At 39.3% G+C, this 21,210-nt stretch overlaps 1 protein-coding gene across 1 annotated transcript in view; it reads right to left on the reverse strand.

The window, feature by feature from the left end:
* PAPPA2 (pappalysin 2) overlaps positions 1 to 21,210 on the reverse strand; it is a 323,227-nt gene that overhangs the window by 203,944 nt on the left and 98,073 nt on the right. Inside the window, exon 3 of the mRNA XM_055419199.2 lies at positions 5,913 to 6,058. Coding sequence (XP_055275174.2) covers positions 5,913 to 6,058 — 146 coding nt within the window. The remainder of the gene's footprint in view (positions 1 to 5,912; positions 6,059 to 21,210) is intronic.

The raw sequence follows: 21,210 nt of genomic DNA on the forward strand, positions 1-21,210 counted from the left end.
TCCTCTACTATTCCTAACCCCGGACAACTACTACCTTGTTCTCTCTCTCTAATTTTCTTTTTTAACTTTGAGAATACCACATAAATTTTTTGAGAATATTATATAAATCATAAGCATGTAACTTGTGAGGTTTTTTTCACTCCCCATAATACCCTTGAGATCCATGTAAATTGTTGCATGTATCAATACTCTGTTCTTTTTTTATTACTGTGTAGTATTGTTGGCTTCCCAGGTAGCTCAGCGGAAAAGAACCCACCTGCCAAGCAGGAGATGCAGGTTCCATTCCTGGGTCAGGAAGATCCTCTTGAGTAGGAAATGGCAACCCACTCCAGTATTCTTGCCTGGAAAATCCCATGGACAGAGGTGCCTGGTGGGCTACAATCCATGGGGTTGCAGAGTCAGACACAACTGAGCCACTGAGGCCAGCAGGCACACATGCACATTGCATTGTATGGATGTATCACAGTTTGCTTAAAGAGTTATCACTAAAAAATACTTTTGTCATTTCCAGTTTTGCTCTATTGCAGATAGAGCTACTATGAAGATCAATACACAGGTTTTGGAGTAGATATATATTTTCACTTTTCTGGGATAAATCTTCAGTAGTCCAGTTACTGGATCATATGGTAAGTGTACATTTAATTTTACAAGAAACTGCCAAAGTATTCTCCAAACTGGCTGCGCCGTTTTACTTTTTCATCAGCAATATATGCAATATCCAGTTCTCTGCATTCTCACTAGCATTTAGTATTGTTATTATAACCTTTCAGGTCTTCTAATAAGTGTAAACTCATTGTGGCTTTAATTTGTTTTTCCCTAACAATATTAAATATCTTTTCATGTGCTTACTTTCCATCTGTATACCTTCTTCGGCAAAATGTCCGTGCTTTGGCCCATTTTCTAACTGGAATATTTGTTTCCTCTTGTTTTCAAAGTTCTTTATATATTGTAGACACAAATACTTTGTGAGATGTATGGTTTGCAAATGCTTCTGCCAAGTCTGCCATTGCTTTGTTCATCTTCATAGAGTGTTTCTCAGAGAAAAAGTTTTAATTTTGATTAAGTTAGCATATTAAAAAGCAGAGACATTACTTTGCCAACCAAGGTCCGTCTAGTCAAGGCTATGGTTTTTCCCACGGTCATGTATGGATGTGAGAGTTGGACTGTGAAGAAAGCTGATCGCCGAAGAATTGATGCTTTTGAACTGTGGTGTTGGAGAAGACTCTTGAGAGTCCCTTGGACTGCAAGGAGATCCAACCAGTCCATTCTAAAGGAGATAATCCTGGGTGTTCATTGGAAGGACTGATGCTAAAGCTGAAACTCCAATACTTTGGCCACCTCACGTGACGAGTTGACTCACTGGAAAAGACTCTGATGCTAGGAGGGATTGGAGGTGGGAGGAGACGGGGACGACAGAGAATGAGATGGCTGGATGGCATCACCGACTCGATGGACATGAGTTTGAGTGAACTCCGGGAGTTGGTGATAGACAGGAGGCCTGGCGTGCTGTGATTCATGGAGTTGCAAAGAGTCGGACACGACTGAGCAACTGAACTGAACTGACTGAACTGAAGTTCAATTTATCCATTTTTATTTCTATGGACTATGCTTTGGGTGTCATATATAAGCACTCTTCACCTAACCTTGCCCTGAAGATTTTCTCTTATGTTTTCTTTTTGAAGTTATACAGTTTTACTTTTTATAGTTAAGCCTATGATCTATTTTGAGCTAATTCTTATATAAGGTATGAATAAGCTGTCTAAAATGAATAAATCAGTAATTTTTCTAGATATTGGTATAGAAGGGGCCTTAAATCATTTAATTTACTTTTTTTTGTCTTTCATGCCATTGTTGTCATGTTTTAACCACATATATTTTAAAGCAAAAAACCACATTTTTATTACTTTTAATATTTTTAATATTTTATTTACTTTAATATTTTTATCCCTTCCAGTGTGGTTCATTTCTTTCTGTATGTCTCTGTTTCCATTTGGAGTCATTTTCTTTCTATTTGTATAGCTTTCTTCAATATTTACTGCTGGTATTATCTATTTTTGTCTGAAAATATGTTTAATTTTTCTTTAAAAGATTTTTTGCTGAATATAGAATTATAAATTGGTGATTATTCTTTTAGCATTTTAAAAAATGCATCAATCTGTTGTTTTCTGACTTCCATAGTTTCTGTTGAAAAATCAGCATGCCAATCTTACTGTTGCTTCTTTTAAAGTAACAATTTTTCTCTGGTTACTTTTGAGTATTTTCTCTTTGCCTTTGATTTTCAGCATTTTTGCTATAATGAATCAAGTTGTGATTTTCTTTCTATTTATCCTTCTCAGGGTTTGAAAAACATTTTGAGTCTGTAGTTTGATTTTTTTTGTCACCTTGCAAAATTCTCAGCTGCTATCTCTTTGATATTGTTTCTGCCTCAAAATCTTTCTCTTCTTTTTCTAGAACTCCAATTTACAGTAGGAATTTTTCATCAGGTCTCAAATGCCTCATGTTGTTTTCTATATTTTTACATCACTTTTCCTCCTTGAGCTTCAATATGTATGTGTTCTACAGTTTTCTAAATCTTTTCTCCTGCTCACAAACTAATCTATTAATTTCTTAATTTCAGTTACTGTATTTATGTCCTAAAATTTCCCTTTGATTCACTAATATAGAATCTAATTCTCTGAGGACACTTACAACTTTTTATCTATCTTGAACATATTAATAATAATTATCTTAAGCCAATATTCCATAACTCCAATATCTGGATAATCTGTGGACCTGCATTTATGGAGTGATTGTTTATTTCTTTGTTTAGTTTAGTTTACCATCATTTGATCCTGTCTCTTGGCATAACTGTAAATTTTTTTTTTTACTGATTTCTGGACATTGTGCATGAAAATGTGTAGAGGTTTTTGGTGATATTGTCTTCCTTCAGAGCATATTTAACTTTCTTTTGTTAGGCAGTTAAATATAGGCAGATGCTGCTACTGCTGCTGCTAGGTCACTTCAGTCATGTCTGACTTTGTGACTCTATAGACTGTATTCTGCCAGGCTCCTCTGTCCATGGGATCCTCCAGGCAAGATGACCTTCCTACAAACAGGTATTTAAGAGTGTTTCAGGCTGAATGTTATGCTTTGTGTAAGCTAAACTATTTATGTTTTCCTTCATAGAATGTCTATGAAGAGTATTTCATAGAGTGTCTCAATGCCCCTCCTTGACAGGATCTCAATTCCGTTTTTTTTGTCTCCTCCACAGTAAGACTCCTGAAATTACTTTTCAGCTTTTTTATTTAATAGCAGCTATTTTATATCAATACTTTTTTTCTTGGTCACTGACTTGGAGAATGCATTGTTCAGAAATCAGAAAATACCTTAAAATTATGAGTAGAATATCACATTTACTTTTTCCATGGTTTCTATTTCTCGGGGAACTTGGTCCCTCTAGTCTGGGTACCTTAGAAGTTTTGACTTATAGTTTTTGTCTCCTCAGTAGTGAGACTGAAACATGCTCTGGACTGCTGCTCTCTGCTTTGCTTCTATTACTTTTACTGAGAATTGGCAATTTCCCTCAGGGAGAAAGAGAAAAAAAATTAAAAAACAAGAAACTGAGCTATATGTAGAGCTCACGTTAGTGTAGCTTTCTTCTAATTGGGGATTGGGTCTCCCAAATCCTCATTGTCTTGGCTGATGTCTGATGTTTTCAAGTAGCTAATTTTTTAGTATTTTGTCCATTTTTTTTATTTAAATGAATTTTATCAATGGCCTAGTGCCAGAAAAGTTAGAAAATACTCAAGGCTCTGCTCCCAGCTCAACAATTCTTATTAAGGGGCCAAGATTTGTCTCCATAATGGCTAGGCAAACCTTTTTTTTTTTTTTTTTTTGAAGGTTTTTTGAACAAGTAGATTCAATTCCCAATGACTGACCTAGGATTCTTAGAAACCATTATTGATAAACCTTGCTGTCATATGTACTGAAAGGTAACATTTGGTGAATCAGATGTGAGCCAATTTGGAGGTACTTTCTTAGAGTTTTGCATGCTCCTCTGTTACCACTGTTTATCATGAGGGTAATTCAAGATACTCAAACTCACTACTAAATGATTTATTAGCATATAACCTTCTAGCTTGCCTCTTACAACCATGAAGACTAGAATGACTCATATTAGTTTTGCTTTGGAAAGCACCACTCACCTCACAAATTTCTGACTTATCATATACTGATAACTGAAAATACAAAATTTGATGATAAAAGGAGAGCCCTAAAACTGTATCAGGTGACTACAGAGCCAATGAAACCCAGGATAAACAAAGCATTCAGTTTGGATCACCACAGGTTTAACTTTTTATTATCTCTTCCTTTGCTTGAGATATATAGCCCTTCTGGATGCTGACCTAATTCACTACAGGGATTTTTATGTTCTGGTTTCCTCTTGAACAGGAACAATATCTTTTCATCTATTGTTAGCCTATTGCTTATGTTATTTCTTCCCCAATCTTTCGGACACTTGCTCATATATTCTCTGATTATCATTTCAATATTCTGGACTCTACTTCATAATGACCCTGCCACACATGGATTTGACATACACAGTATTATGAGATCTTTATTCAATTTATTTCTCTCTGCTTCATATTTGACTCCTAAGAAGATTATTTTTGCATAATCTCTTTTAAATCATTCATACAGTGGTTTGTGGTCTCCTTCAAGAATTCTCTTTCCAACATGAAAAATTCCTCCTAATTATGGTAATTCAGTTTTAAAGTAAATTTTGATAAATCCTACTCAAGACTCTTTGAAAATACATTCAAATTATATTGAATAATTACTGTTTATCCACATAAACTGATTTAATTATTCTATTGATTTGTTAGTAAAATTTCCTTTATAATAATGATATTGTAAAAGGAATCATCTGTCTCAAGTATGCAGTACTTCCATTTAGATTAAGGTGCCACCCTTTTCCCAGGTAATCAGGCAAGCCCTACTTGCTTGTATTTCCCAGAATCTCCTCAGGATTCCAATCCATTCAAGATGACCAGCGATCTTCTGGCACAGCGATTACTGCAAACCAGATTTCATAGTCTAGCCACCTTTTTGCTTGGTTCCCTCTTGAGATTAATCAAGATACAGAATGGATCTTATCCCATGTCATGTCAGCAATTTATTTGCATCTAGATTATTTGGTCTAGAACCTTCTGAATATTTGGTCTAGAACATTCTGAGTATTTGTCACTGTTGCCCTAATACATCTTTCTTTTTAATTTATTTAATTGGAGGCTAATTACTTTACATTATTGCATTGGTTTTGCCATACATTGACATGAATCTGCCCTGGGTGTACATGTGTTCCCCATCTTGAACCCCCCTCCCACCTCCCTCCCCATCCCATCCCTCTGGTTCATCCCAGTACACCAGCCCCGAACATCCTGTATCATGCATCGAAACTGGACTGGCGATTTGTTTCACTTATGATAACATACATGTTTCAATGCTATTCTTCCAAATCATCCCACCCTTGCCCTTTCCCACAGAGTACAAAAGACTGTTCTATACATCTGTCTCGTATACAAAGTTATCGTTATCATCTTTCTAAATTTCATATATATGCTTTAGTATACTGTATTGGTGTTTTTCTTTCTGGCTTACTTCACTCTGTATAAGAAGAATACATTTGAATCAGTTCTAATGAGGTGGATGAAACTGGAGCCTTTTATACAGACTGAAGTAAGCCCTAATACAACTTACCTGTCTTCATTAAAACATTTTGAAAAATTCTCCTCAAAGATATTATCAGCCCGAAGAAGCTAATTTATTAACTAAATTTATTTTTCTCCCCATTTCCCCCCAAAATAACTTTCACAGATTCCCTCCCAACCTCTTCATTTCTCCAACTGTATTTGTTCTTCAACTTTACTTACCCAGGTGACTGATGGCTTCCTTGTCCCAAGGCCAGGTGGCAGCACCTGCAAGGGCTTCTCGTACTGAGCTGGCAAAGTAGACATTGAGGAAGTGAGTGCTGTTGAGCTGCAGTGCCTCCTTCAGCTCCTTCACACTCATGTATGCCCTGGGGAGCACATAAGAGAGGGAATGTCACACCAAAGGATCAGTACATAGAAAAGAACAGAGCCAGATCTAATCAGACTCTGGCTTCCCAACCATCATTGCCTTTTAGCGGAGAAGGGCAAAGAGGCTGAGACCAGGTATCATGGTGCTCTCAAAAAAGACACTAATACTCATTTAGAATATTTATTCCAAGATAAATAATATCCTACCTTTTTTGTATTTATATGAATACTCAGTATTTGACATCATACTCAGTTCCCCACTTAACACCTAGATTATTTCTTCAAGATAAACCCAATAATACTCTTAATTCTATGCTCTGAGAATTACTCTCCAGTCCGTGGTGAATAAGGCCTTCCAACTCTCAATCTCTGGTTCTTTCCATCACACTGCACAATGTTACTATAAGAAGATTGACTGAATCTCTATTTCAGTATATGCTTGCTTTGGGCATTTTTTAAAAAGGTAAATAGTAACCAGGAGACACAGAGTTAAAGAGGAAAAAGAGATGAGTTATAGGAAGGAAAGGATAACATAAAGCCACTGCAGAAAATATTAGTTTTATATATTTTTTTCTCTTTCTAGTACCTTAATCCATAGACTTTCTGACCCTCCTCTGACTACTTCATACTCACTGAGTATCTCTATTGGTGGCCTTCAAAGCACTAGGTAACATTATGTTTGTACTTATTTGCAGACTTAAAGGTCTATTAAAAACACATGCCCCATGGCCCATAAAAAAGGGGGAAACAAGCATTCGATCTCTTTTAAAGCTCATATATAGTCAAAGACCTTCATTTTCCTGACATGAGTGAAACTTAAAACTTCACCATGAGCAAACAGAGCCTCATCATTCTCAATGGAGAGCTATTTTAAGAAAGAACAACTAAACCAAAACGGAGTCGCCCCTTGGATTCACTGGAAATACCGCTCCAAAAATAGCAATGATCCTATCACAGCTTCAACTATGCAGACAGCTCTCTCAACATAGTTGAAAATATCCTTTATAGATTGATGCTTTATGCTTACTACTCTGGTAGACAAGCTGCAGACACTGAAATCACTCAACCCCAAAGCTCATGTGAGAACAGCACGACCCTCTTCTCTTGCTTGCTCTGCCTCCCAACTACATTGTTGATGCCGTCTATTTAATCCAGATGTAAGATATATTGACAAGGAGTATCCAAGAAATAGAGATCCCAAAGAAGACTGTATTTGTGTTCTTTGGCACAGAACCAAAAAGAGGAATAAAGAACCACAAAAAGACTTTGCTTTAAAACCAGAAGTGCTTGGGAGAAAGGAGATATTAAAATATCCTTTCTTACTGACTTATAATATCTTGGCAAAATAGTTCTCCTCCCCCAAGAAACCATCCAGATTCCATGAAGTGATGTCAGATGTGATCAGAGGGCTATTCCTTCTTCTGCTTTGCTGGAGACTCAGTGGTTTTTGAATTGTCGCCTGGTTTTCCACAGACATTAGTCACATTCCCTTTCCTTTTCTCCTTTATTAAAAACAATTACAATTTCCTGTATTGACAAATCGATGGCTTGGAGCTATGATGACATCAAGTAACTCTTCAACATGGAGATGTTCTAATCGGTCAGATGAAAGAAGAGGCAGGGTGGATAGGAGGAAAGAGAGAAGAAAGAAAAGGAAAAAAGAAACGATTAGAAAAGAAAGAAGAGGGACCAGTGACTGAGCCTTCACATAGGTACCAAAGGAAGAAAAACTGCACCCTCTGTTCCTTTTCAGAGAGCCCACTAACATTAGGAATTGGGAACTTGACAGTTTTCTCTCTTTTCTCCTCCCTCACTTTCCCCAAATCCCCCTGTTCCTGGCATGGTTTACTTGGACTACCTGTGTGTTCCTGACTTCTCTGTCTGCCACTGACCAGTCCTGGCCACCATCCTCTGTTCTCCCTCAACCCAGAAGTTCCAAGAATTTCCTTTGAGCCATTCTCCAAGAGGCCTCCTCCTCCACCACCAACCCATCAGTTGGGTCTACTTATTTCCCTTTTCTTCCTTGCCCATCCCTCTCTCCAGCCATAAATTACAGTTGCTCTAACTCCTGCACTCCAAAAAGACATAGGTAGAAATTGGCAAGTATAAGGGGAAAATACATTTTCAAAAACTAGAGATAGTAGGAAACAGTCATTAATGAAAACAATAGAGGAGAGTCTTATTTTGTTGGAGACAAACATTTTTGTCCAGATTATTCCCTAAACCAAAAAAGGGTAAAAGTGTACATAAGGGTGTTCACCTTGCATGTAGACTGCTATTATAAAACATGTATGCCATTTCAGAATCTAATCTGAGCTAATAACATACACAAAGATCATGGCATCTGGTCCCATCACTTCATGGGAAATAGATGGAAAAACAGTGGAAACAGTGTCAAACTTTGTTTTTTTGGGCTCCAAAATCACTGCAGATGCTGATTGTAGCCATGAAATTAAAAGACGCTTGCTCCTTGGAAGGAAAGTTATGACCAACCTTGATAGTATATTAAAAAGCAGAGACATTACTTTGCCAACCAAGGTCCGTCTAGTCAAGGCAATGGTTTTTCCCGTGGTCATGTATGGATGTGAGAGTTGGACTGTGAAGAAGGCTGATTGCCGAAGAATCGATGCTTTTGAACTGTGGTGTTGGAGAAGACTCTTGAGAGTCCCTTATACTGCAAGGAGATCCAACCAGTCCATTCTAAAGGAGATCAATCCTGGATGTTCATTGGAGGGACTGATGCTAAAGCTGAAACTGCAATACTTTGGCCACCTCATGCGACGAGTTGACTCACTGGAAAAGACTCTGATGCTGGGAAAGGTTGGGGGCGGGAGGAGAAGGGGACGACGGAGAATGAGATGGCTGGATGGCATCACCGACTCTGTGGACATGAGTTTGAGTGTACTTCGGGAGTTGGTGATGGACAGGGAGGCCTGGCGTGCTGTGATTCATGGGGTCGCGGAGAGTCGGACACGACTGAGCGACTGAACTGAACTGAACTGAACTGAACTGAACTAGCCTGTCCACTAATATGACCAGAGCCTGGCTCAGACCTACAGTGCAGAGAATGGACATTATTCAAAAATTCAAACCTTAACACCTTGCTTCAGAAATAATTTATTAAGAGATATACTTGGTCATCCAAAATACCTTAATATTCAAAGAAGAAATGACACACATAAGTGTCACAAAATGCACAGGATCATGAACTGACTAGAACTATGTATGACAAGAAAGATGTGTTCATTCACTCAGTTGTGCCGGACTCTTTGCTAGCCCATGGATTATAGCCAACCAGGTTCCTCTGTCCATGGGATTTCCCAGGCAAGAATACTGGAGTGGGTTGCCATTTCCTCCTCCAGGTGATCTTCCTGGCCCTGGAATCAACCCTTCCACTCTTGCATCTCCTGCATTGGCAGGCAGATTCTTTACCACCATGCCTGCTGCTGCTGCTGCTGCTAAGTCACCTCAGTCGTGTCCGACTCTGTGTGACCCCATAGACGGAGGCCCACCAGGCTCCCCCGTCCCTGGGATTCTCCAGGCAAGAACACCGGAGTGGGTTGCCACCTCCTTCTCCAATGTGTGAAATTGAAAAGTGAAAGTGAAGTCGCTCAGTCATATCTGACCCTTAGCGACCCCATGGACTGCAGCCCACCAGGCTCCTCCATCCATGGGATTTTCTAGGCAAGAGTACTGGAGTGGTTTGCCATTGCCTTCTCCGACCATGCCACCTAGGAGGCCTTAAAAGAGAGATGAGCTGTATTAATCTACTTAATTTCTGCCAAGAGCTCCCTTTACTCATCTTCTCCACACTCTAGATTGAAATACTTGATGTGAACTTCTCTCTGAGGGCTCAGACAGAGCAAAGTGAAGTTTCACCTTGATCTTCATAAACAGTGTCTCAAAACCAAGATTTCCTTGTGGCTGACATAGCAAGCTGTTCTGCCATAGCTTGAGTCTATTATTTCTGGCATACCTCCTGGAAGAATGCACACTTGTTTCACTATTTTATCAGTGTCACCTACTGATTTGAGGTTAACCATTGTCCAGGGTCCAGCCCACCACATTCCTTTGTTGGACTCCATAACTGCTGACCCCTAGCCACACTCTAGTATCTAACTGTCCACGCAAATCCCAACTCGTGCTTAGTTTCCGACTAAGTAAAAGTGAAAGAATGTAACAATAATGCCTCTCTTGTTCTAGTTTAACAGTCAAACAGCTCCCTTATAAACTGAGAGAAGTAATTCAGGCCAGAAAGAAGAAAAAGATCCTGAGCTGTCTGAAGGAAGTTGAATGAGTATCAAAAATTCTCTTGTTAAAAAATGAGACATAAAAAGATGCATGCATGTGTGCCGTAAGACTGGGACCCAGGGCACTGTTGTTAAAAAATGAGACATAAAAAGATGCATGCATATGTGCCCTAAGACTGGGACCCAGGGCACTGTTGTTAAAAAATGAGACGTAAAAAGATGCACGCATGTGTGCCCTAAGACTGGGACCCAGGGCACTGTTCCTCACAGGCAGAACAAGCCCCCTCCAGAGGAAGATGCTGACTGCACTCCACAGGTGGTCAGGCAGTGTCCAGGAGAACAAAACCAGATGCTCCCAAGGACCCTCAGCCAATTCCCCTCACAGAAACAACCTGGGCCAAATCTTGGATATTTGGGTTTGGTTAAATCTAAATCTTTCTGTCATTATTGTCCATTGGTTGCTTCTCAACGCGAAACACACAGAATGATTTCCCTCTGCCACCTTCACCTGCTAACCACTCTGCCAGTTCTGCTTCTTCCTCTGAGTGACTATCCCCTTTGACCTGCTCCCCCAGTCCTTGGGCTGTTCTCACACCATAAGGCTTACAGGTCCCCAGAGTACTAACTAGTATTCTCCTAGCTGCTTAAGGCAACTTTAAAAACTAAGTTTTTTCTCCCTCTGTCAAAGTACTCCTGCTACTGTGCACATGGCACTCTAATATGTTACTATGTGCTTTCTATTTTCTTTCATTTTCCCATCCCCCAGTTGTCCCATACACATCAAGGGCTTCACAGTCTAACTCACAGTCTTTCCCTTTACCCAGCTCCTAGAGTCAATTGAATAAATGTCAACACTGGTGTGAAACATCCACTGAAAATAGTCTTATTTTTCACTCCCTTACTTCCAATGACATTTGTACACCATTCTCAATGTCACCCTTACTCAGATTGATTTTTTATTTCTGATCTAATGTGGATCTTTAGTGGCACTTGTCTAGATTGTTTATGGTCATCTCTTTAGGAATTATTCAAAATCTTCACCATTCTTTCTTGCCCCTTCTCCCTCACCAATCTCAATCTCCTCTGAATCTTAGACAAGTATGCCTCTTTCTTTGATGAATAAAATGGAGGTCATTTATCATGAGCTCTATCACTCCCTTGAACAAAGTCAGCGGAGGTGATGGAATTCCAGCTGAGCTATTTCAATTCCTAAAAGGTGATGCTGTTAAAGTGCTGCACTCAATATGCCAGCAAATTTGGAAAATTCAGCAGTGGCCACAGGACTGGAAAAGGTTAGTTTTCATTCCAATCCCAAAGAAAGACATTGCCAAAGAATGTTCAAACTATCATACAATTGAACTGATTTCACACACTATCAAAGTAATGCTCAAAATTCTCCAAGCCAGGCTTCAACAGTACATGAACTGTGAACTTCCAGATGTTCAAGCTGGATTTACGAAAGGCAGAGGAACCAGAGATCAAATTGCCAACATCCGTTGGATCATCAAAAAAGCAAGAGAGTTCCAGACAAACATCTACTTTTGCTTTATTGACTACACCAAAGTTTTTGACAGTGTGGATCACAACAAACTGGAAAATTCTTAGAGATGAGAATACAGATCACCTTACCTGCCTCCTGAGAAATCTGTATACAGGTCAAGAAGCAACAGTAAAAACCAGACATGGAACAACAGACTGGTTCCAAATCGGGAAAAGAGTACGCCAAGGCTGTATATTGTCACCCTGCTTATTTAACTGATATGCAGAGTACATCATGTGAAATATCAGGCTGGATGAAGCACAAGCAGAAATCAAGATTGCCGGGAGAAGTATCAATCACCTCAGATATGCAGATGACACCACCCTTATGGCAAAAAGCAAAGAAGAACTAAAGAACCTCTTGATGAAAGTGAAAGAGGAGAGTGAAAAAGTTGGCTTAACATTCAGAAAATGTTGGCTCAACATTCAGAAAACTAAGATCATGGCATCTGGTCCCATCAGTTCATGGCAAATAGATGGGGAAACAATGGAAACAATGAGAGACTTTATTTTGGGGGGCTCCAAAATCCTGCAGACGGTGACTGCACCCATGAAATTAAAACACACTTGCTCCTTGGAAGAAAAGCTATGACCAATCTAGATAGAATATTAAAAAGCAGAGGCATCACTCTACCCTCAAAGGTCCATCTAGTCAAAGCTATTGTTTTTCCATTAGTCATGTATGAATGTGAGAGTTGGACTATAAAGAAAGCTTAGCACCAAAGAATTGATGCTTTTGAACTGTGGTGTTGAAGAAGACTCTCAAGAGTCCAGAGTCCCTTCGACTGCAAGGAGATCAAATCAGTCAATCCTACAGGAAGTCAGTCCTGAATAGACATTGGAAGGACTGATGCTGAAGTTGAAGCTCCAATACTTTGGTTACCTGATGTATAGAATAGACTCCTAGAAAAAGTTGCTGATGCTGGGAAAGATTAAAGGAAGGAGGAGAAACGGGTGACAGAGGATGAGGTGGTTGGATGGCATCACCGACTCAATGAACATGAGTTTGAGCAAGCCCCAGAAGTTGGTGAAGAACAGGGAAGCCTGGCTTGCTGCAGTTCATGGGGTTGCAAAGAGTCAGACACGACTGAGTGACTGAACTGAACTCATCACTCCCTAATACACAAACACACTCAAACATTTATTTCTTTACTTATTTTTATTACCTTTCTTCTTGGCCTACAGGATGAGGCTTCTGAGAAAACCATAGCTAGGAAGAAAGAAGGGTTCTTCCATCTCTTGAAAGGATCATTTCTTCATCTCCCATTTGTTTCTGTTTTCATCACATACCCCCCAATCCCACTGTAACCTAGTTTTCAAGAGAACCACTTTCATGTTTATATTGTTAGTTAGTTCCTGATTCTTGAAGTTCTGTGCTCTTATTGCAGTGTTCTTTCCCAATTCTTCCCTTGCTTTTGTGATCACAGATTCTCAGTCTCCACTGTGGGTTTCTCTTTCCCTTTCTGATTCTTATGTTATTCGCCTGGATCATGACTGCAATCCATTGTTTTGTCATTCACCTTGTTCACCCACTGGGAAATTTTCTACTCTTGAACTTTGATGTGTGTGTGAGTGTGAGAGTGTGTGTGTGTGTGTATATCTGGATCCCCCACAGACATCTTGAAGTCAACATGTCAATGTTATGGGTGTTCTACCTGAGCAGAAACAAATTTCAGACACCAAATTTTAATTCATCTGAAATAGTGGTCTAATTGATGAATCTGTGGATATTTTTCCATGGATATATTTGCAAGAAGGGCTTGAATTTTGGCCAAAGGCAGAAGCAGTATGTACCAGTGTCCATAGAAAAACAAAAAGGCAAAAACAAGGGAAAGAACCTCAATGATATTCTGTCCATTACTTGATTTTAGAGACTGGATTTCGAGTTCTTTAGTAAGAAACAAAAAGAATTCTTTTCATAAGAAAACTGGTACAACCCAGGATACATAAGCAATATTTTAAAGTCTAATAACAAAATGAAGCACCAATTGAGGATAAAAGACACTTTCTCCATTTCTGGAAAGAATTAAGGGATGTCAGCACCATTCTAACACTTGAGAGTTTTACAGCCTTGGGTTGCATTAGAAGCCAGCTCACTAATAAGGCCAGCTTTTCCCTAGAGAAACAGTGAGGGCAGAGCATCAGCAGCAAATGTTGAGTGTCAGTAGACAAGGTAAATACCGTTGCCAGCATGCAACAGCAAACAGCAACAGAATCATAGATGCCAGTGGGCATGGATTTTTGCGGCACACCCGTCTGAAGACTCCGAGAAACACTAAAGAAAGGGGCAATGTATGAAGATAAGATTTTATAGTTATACATTCTACTTGTGTAATTTGATTGTCAATAGCAGTGCGACATCATTCGTTCCCAGGGGGCATGTGGACTGGAGGATATTCAGTTTGTCTCTAACACTGAACTCATAGTCTTCTTCCCCACACTATCTTCTCCTCCACTGCCTCTCTCTGAATTGCTGCCACCTCTATTACCCTCTCTACGACACAAGAAGAAAAGCCAGGATTCCTCCTCAATACTCCCTTCCCTCACCCTTCACTTCAGTTCTCTCAATAACCACCCACTAATGCCAAAGTTGGACTGTGAAGAAAGCTGATCACCGAAGGATTGATGCTTTTGAACTGTGGTGCTGGAGAAGACTCTTGAGAGTCCCTTGCACTGCAAGAAGATCCAACCAGTCCATTCTAGAGATCAGTCCTGGGTGTTCATTGGAAGGACTGATGCTGAAGCTGAAACTCCAATACTTTGGCCACCTCATGCAACAAGTTGACTCACTGGAAAAGACTCTGGTGCTGGGAGGGATTGTGGGCAGGAGGAGAAGGGGACGACAGAGAATGAGATGGCTGGATGGCATCACCGACTCGATGGACATGAGTTGGAGTAACTCTGGGAGTTGGTGATGGACAGGGAGGCCTGGCGTGCTGTGATTCATGGGGTCGCAAAGAGTTGGACACGACTGAGTGACAGAACTGAACTGAACTGAATAACCCCAGGAAGAAAAGACCTCAAAATGATGACTGTTTCTCTTCTACATGCCACAAAAGAGCCAAGATATCATCACCTCTCAGACATAATCAACTGGGAACAACATTTTTTTTTCTTGAAATTCAAATATGGAGAACTTGAAAAAACTTATTACACCCAAAATACTAACTCACTTCTGCTAATGCATATGGGAGTGAGTAGTACTACTGGAAATAAAATGGAATTATTCTCCTGAAATGTTTATGTGTTATAAGAACTTGAGTTTGGAATATAAGAGTTAACTGGAAATTTAAACGATTTGAAGTCTAATGTCATAATGTCTTCTGTGCTAGGCAGAATAATGCTCCCAAAGTTGTCCATGTTCTAACCCCTGCAATCTGGCACTATGTTACTTTACATGGAAAAGGGGACTTTGCAGTGATGCTTAGGAGTGCAGACTTTGAGATGGAGAGACTATTCAGGATTTTCTAAGTGGGTCCAATCCAATTAGATGAGAACATTTGCGTCGAACCTGGACTGATGCTTTGTTTCACATATGATAATATACATGTTTCAATGCCATTCTCCCAAATCATGCCTCCCTCGCCCTCTCCCACAGAGTCCAAAAGACTGGTCTGGTGCATGGGGATGACCCAGAGGGAAGATAAGGGGAGGAGGGAGGTGGGAGGGGGGTTCAGGAAGGGGAACTCATGTACACCCGGGGAGGATTCATGTCAATGTATGGCAAAACCAACTAATATAATAATGTAAAATAATCAGCCTCCAACTAAAAAAAAAAAAAGATGAGAACATTTCCCATCTGTGATCACAGAAAGAGGTGGCCATGGAAGCAGAGTCAGAGAAATATTACATTGCTGGCTTTGAAGCTGAAGGGAAGGGGATTGCAAGCCAAAGAATGTGGGCAGCCTTTAGAAGCTGGAAAAGGCAAAGAAGTGGTTTCTCCTGCACATCCTCCAGAAAGATACGCAGCCCTAACACCTTGATATTAGCTTGGTGAGACCCATGTCAAACTTCTGACCTACAGGGTTATAAGGTAATCAATATGTCATTTTCAGCCATTAAGCTTGTGGTCAGTTGTTGCAGCAGGAATAGAAAATGAATAAATCTTCTTTCACTTAAATATAATATCTTTGGAAAATAAAAGAGCACACAGAGAATGAAACTCTGGCTTCAAAAGAAGGTTTCAAAGGAAAGAACCTGCTTTAAAAGAAGGTGTGATTGCCTAGATAACTGGCTCAAAAGGCAGAAGAGAGTAAATTCCAACTTTCCAGTTCTTGTCAGTAGTTTATTTACCTGACCAAGGGAGTCGCGCCCTGAAATTTATTTGGAAGGGTAGCATAAAAATACCCATATAGCTTATTGGGTCAGGATAAGAAAAAAGAAAAGCATGAGGGAAGAAGTACCCAGTAGAACTTCAAGAGAAAATGGTTGAACCGAAAGTCAGAGGGAGCAAGTCAGCACCCCGAGGAGAACAGGTGCTTAAGCCAGAATGACTTAGTCTCTCGTCCCACCTCTACCACTCCATGGCCATGAGGCACTGACAAGCTACCTGTCATCATCCATCTCAGTTTCTTTATCTGTAAAATGAGAATAATGTAAGTACAATCTGTGTATGCTCATTAGAAAGAAAAATCACATATAAGACATCGTCAATAAGCATTATGTTATTATTAATAACAATATCTAAGGTCTCAGATGTCTACACACTCAGCAACAAAGTTCAAAAATCATAATACAGGAAAGAAAGTATCAGCTTAAAGACTCTATGGGTAGCTAGTCACTTGTTGCAGACCACTATGTCTGAGGACAGACATACCTGGTTTGACAGAAATGAAGTTAAGTGAAATAGAAGTAATACCACAGTGCAAAAAGGAAGGAAATGCAACTGAAATAAGACACCTGAAGTAAATCCACAATAGAAAATATTCAGTGAAAATAAAATAGCAATGAAAATTTTCTAGGCATAAACTACTGCTGGGCATGGTCAGGCAAAGGATAGTTTTGATACATCCCAAAGGCAGTTTCTAAAACTGACACAGAATAAAAATGCAGTGATGATCCAGAACTTCAGGTGAAAGTTTCTGCCCGAAGACAGGTGCTGCTAATAGCAATGGCAGAACTTCTGATAAATACTTTTTATGACTTGATAGTAATATCTCTCAAAAATGTTCAAGAAAAAAAGCAGAGTTATGATAATTTATTTTAATTCATATTAATATGAAAGAACTAGATGGTGACATGGAACGGGAGAGTTCTTTTAATGAAAGAAATTCTATTTTAGTTCTTGTAATGGCCAGGACTGGTAACATCAGGGACTAGAGTTCAAGAAAACAGATTTCTAATATAGAATATGGTATAGTCTCAAGGGGAAAATGGCCCTTTGTAGGTGAAAGGGTATAAACCTTGAAAATAAGCATAATTCTAGGTTATACCAATAAGGCAGAAAGGAGACAGAAAGTAATAGGAAGAACCAGGTTCGGTAAAAGAACTCCTTGCTGAGCTAAAATTTTAACAGAATATATGTAGATTTTGGAAAGTGGAATAGCACAAGCTATTAAAAAAAATAAGGTAAAAAAATAAATATAAAGCCAGCATAAACATAAAAATGCAAAGAAAGATAAATTTTAAAATTTACAAAATTTACGTTCAGAATAGTAAGCAAGATAGGGTATAATAATACAGAAGGGAAAAAACTGAACTCTTCAAAGTCTGCCTTGCTGCCAAGACAAATAATCATGAAGAAACCCACTTAATAAGCTATTAACTTGGCGATAGTTTCTGTACCCCTAATAATAATAGTGATCACAATGAACTGAATCCCAAATATATGGCAGATGCTTCATATATATTTTCTCATGTAAGCTCTCAAGTCTATGAAGTCAGTATTATTTCATTAAAACTTACAGAGATAAAGTCACTTGACCAAAACCACACAGCTTGTAAGTTTTGGAGGCAAGTTTTAAACTTGAGTTCCTTCAACTCCAAAGCCCACATTCTTTCCCCTGTTCTTCAGTTGGTTTCCTTAGGATCTGTGAGTCACTGTGTTGGGCCTTGGCAATGAAAAGATGCATAAGGCATGACTCTTGTTTTCAAGAAGTTCAGTCTAGTGAAGAAAACAACCATGGAAACAAATGATTATAATGCAAGGTGCAAGGCATTATAGTAGCAGGGTGACCAGAACTATGCAAGAATGGGAGACAGAGTGAAAAATCAGCTTAGAGAAGCAGACGCAAGTAAGGTTTTGTGAAGTTTGTGGTGGATACTGTCAATTGGTTTGTGCACACCAAGCCTTTCCTCCTTCTAGGTGTCTTCCTGTTCTGGAGAACAGAAAAGTTGAACTCTCCATTGGTCCAGCTCCCTTGCACCTAGGGATCTGGGTGTGATTTAGAGTCTACCAATCAGCAGGGCTGTAGTTGGCAGGTGGTGCTAACATGAAGACTTCACTTCTGACTGCTTCTTCTCTCTTTGTCTCCAAGCAGGGCTGGACCATGCTGTCACAGTGCCCAGCCCAGCCACTGGCAGTGAGGGTGTGGAAAAGCAGGCTGTGAGGCAAACCCTCGTTGCTGGAGTGGATCTAGCAGACTTGGCATGACTTGGTGATGGCAGCTGGGGTTTAGAGACTTTGTCAAAGAAGATTCTATAGAAGCTGGTGATAATGGGATATTTAGTCCCAGCTTCTATAGAATCTTCTTTCACAGAGTCTCTAGAATACAGTCCTATTTTCCCTTTCCCACTGTCACTGTCTGGAATAGAGCATTTTTACTTTGTTTGTCATGTACTGAGATGTCTTCTTATTTTGCTCGCTCTAATAATATACACACTCCAGCCCACGCTATATGATATTCAAACTGGTGTTCTGTTCACTCTTAGTTCCCTGAGCCCTACACAATAGTCCTGCAGGTGTCCTATAAGTTGCCACTCAAAGTTACCCTTCATCTGACACTCAGCCTACCCTCCAGGATCGCCCCAACTCCACTATGCCATCAACTGAGCAAAACTGATTTACTCACTGATGTCAAACATGCTCCTGAGTTTTTTGTTTTGAGTCATTTTTGTTTGTTTGGTTATTTATTTATTTTTTGCCTCACTGCCTCACTGTACACTGCTTGTGTACTTTCTTACATATATAATTATCAAAAATGTATTTGATATTCAAGGCCCATTTGCTATCTCATCCTTCCCATGAATCCCACAATGATCATCCCAGGCTGAAAGGAGTCCCTAAATCTGAGTTTCTAAGTCATTCACTCTAGTCTATAACAGATAGATTCGAATAGATAATTACAATATGTAAGCCTGCTTTGGTAATATTTGCCAACAGTAGAAATTTTACCTCTAGTATATTTAACTTAAGAAGATATTTGTATGAGTTTCATATATGCACCAAAAATAATAGAATAATAGCAAAAAATATAGTGTAATAACATAGAATAGTATAATAGGAAGCACGAGTATAATCATAAAAAATATAGTACAAACTTCCATTAGCACGAATCTGGCAAGATAAATTAAGAATATATAATAGTCACATGAAATCATTAACAATAATCCAGATTTTTTATTAAAATGGAAAAATGTCCCCAACATATTAACGAGTGAAAAAGCTGGCTGTACAACAGTAAGTATAATTCTATTTATTTTAAACCATATCAAATGTCAATCTAGATATTTAGAAGGGGATGAAACAGGTCATGGAATTTGAAGTAATTCTCTTTTCCTATTTGTATTCTTCTGTATTGGTCTTTACACATACACACACACACACACACACACACACACATTTATTTATATGTATGCATATGTGTAACCTACACATATAGGCATGCATAGGTCTTTACATACAGATACATATACCTGTGTGCACATATTTATGTATATATAATACCAAGCATTCTTTATTTTAATATTATAGAGCATTCCTTATCTCATTAGCTGGACAAAGTTCCCAGAAGTCAAGTACCACATCAGTGTGAGAGCAACTTAGCACATCATCTTGCATATTATTAAGTGCCCATTTAATACTAGCTGAATACATGAACAGTGCAGATGGGCTGTAACTTGAAGATGAGGCAGAGAATACCCCACTCTTCCCACCTCCCAAGTTTGCCAATACTGCCCAGCTGCAGAACTATCTTAAACCACAGGGTCTGTTTACATCTAAAAGAACTAGACTTAAAAGGGTAGCACATAGGATCTGCTGCCTCTGGTAGAGAGCAAGAGACAAAAATACACCCAAAGCCCCAAGTGTACGCTCTTTGACATCTCTTTGTTGATAACTAAAGACAGAGCAGGTTCTTGGCAAAAACAGTGTGTAATGATAAACTCTGGGGGCCTGGGTGGGAATAGGCAATGTAATTCCACAGGCATTACACTAGGTTTAAAAATAGGAAGCTTTTCCCAAGAGAAGTGGTCCTTGTGGGTGATTGGAACAGACATGATGTGTTTCAACTTCACGGGTAAAGACCCATGAAGTCATCCCATATTTTATCTTTTGTGTGTTTCTCTTCTTTTCTCTTTTAGTTCTCTCTTTCACTGCTTTAGACTATTTTAAAAGGTTTATTTCAAGCCATATTTTCAAGCAAAACATTCTTTCCGTATTATGTCATATGTGCACACACACACACACACCACAGAAGTCAATTCTTTTTGACGATTCAAACTGAACTGACAGTTCAGTCAATTCATCAAACTGAACTCTCAACTTTCTGTTCTATTGACATGGGGCAGGTGAATGAATTCTATAAGAACGCTGATGATTGAAAATCCTTTATACTTGGACTTTGTAAGGTAGAATAACACACTCCTCAATTCATAAAGTATCTATGGATTTGAGGAGCACAAAACTGGAGGCAGAGAAGCCTATTCAGAGTCTGTGGATATATATGAGAGATATTTAGGAAAAGGACCAATAGCAATTGGTGGTGAACTGGACGAGGTTAGGGTGAGCAAGAGGAAGAGTCCAAAATGACTCCTAGGTTTTTAAATTGCGTAGCTGCTTAACACAATTCAATGAAGTGGGAAATAGAAGGAGGAACAGATCTCAGTGACAGTTTGAAGTCATTGTGATAATCAAACTATAGATGCTTATTAGACGCTTGTATATATGGCTCTTTAGATCTGAGCAGTATATAAAATCAGAAATTGGTGATAATGAAAACTGTAGAATGAATGAGATAATGCATTCCATTCCATCCATTCAGTCGCTCAGTCGTGTCCGACTCTCTGCGACCCCGTGGACTGTAGCCTACGAGGCTTCTCCGTCCAGGGGATTCTCCAGGCAAGAATACTGGAGTGGGTTACCATTTCCTTCTCCAGGGGATCTTCCCGACCCAGGGATCGAACCCAGGTCTCCTGCATTGGAG

Source organism: Moschus berezovskii, chromosome 17 (genome assembly GCF_049115385.1).
Source record: "Moschus berezovskii isolate FMDL1 chromosome 17, NW_MosBer_1.0, whole genome shotgun sequence".
NCBI lineage: Eukaryota > Metazoa > Chordata > Mammalia > Artiodactyla > Moschidae > Moschus > Moschus berezovskii.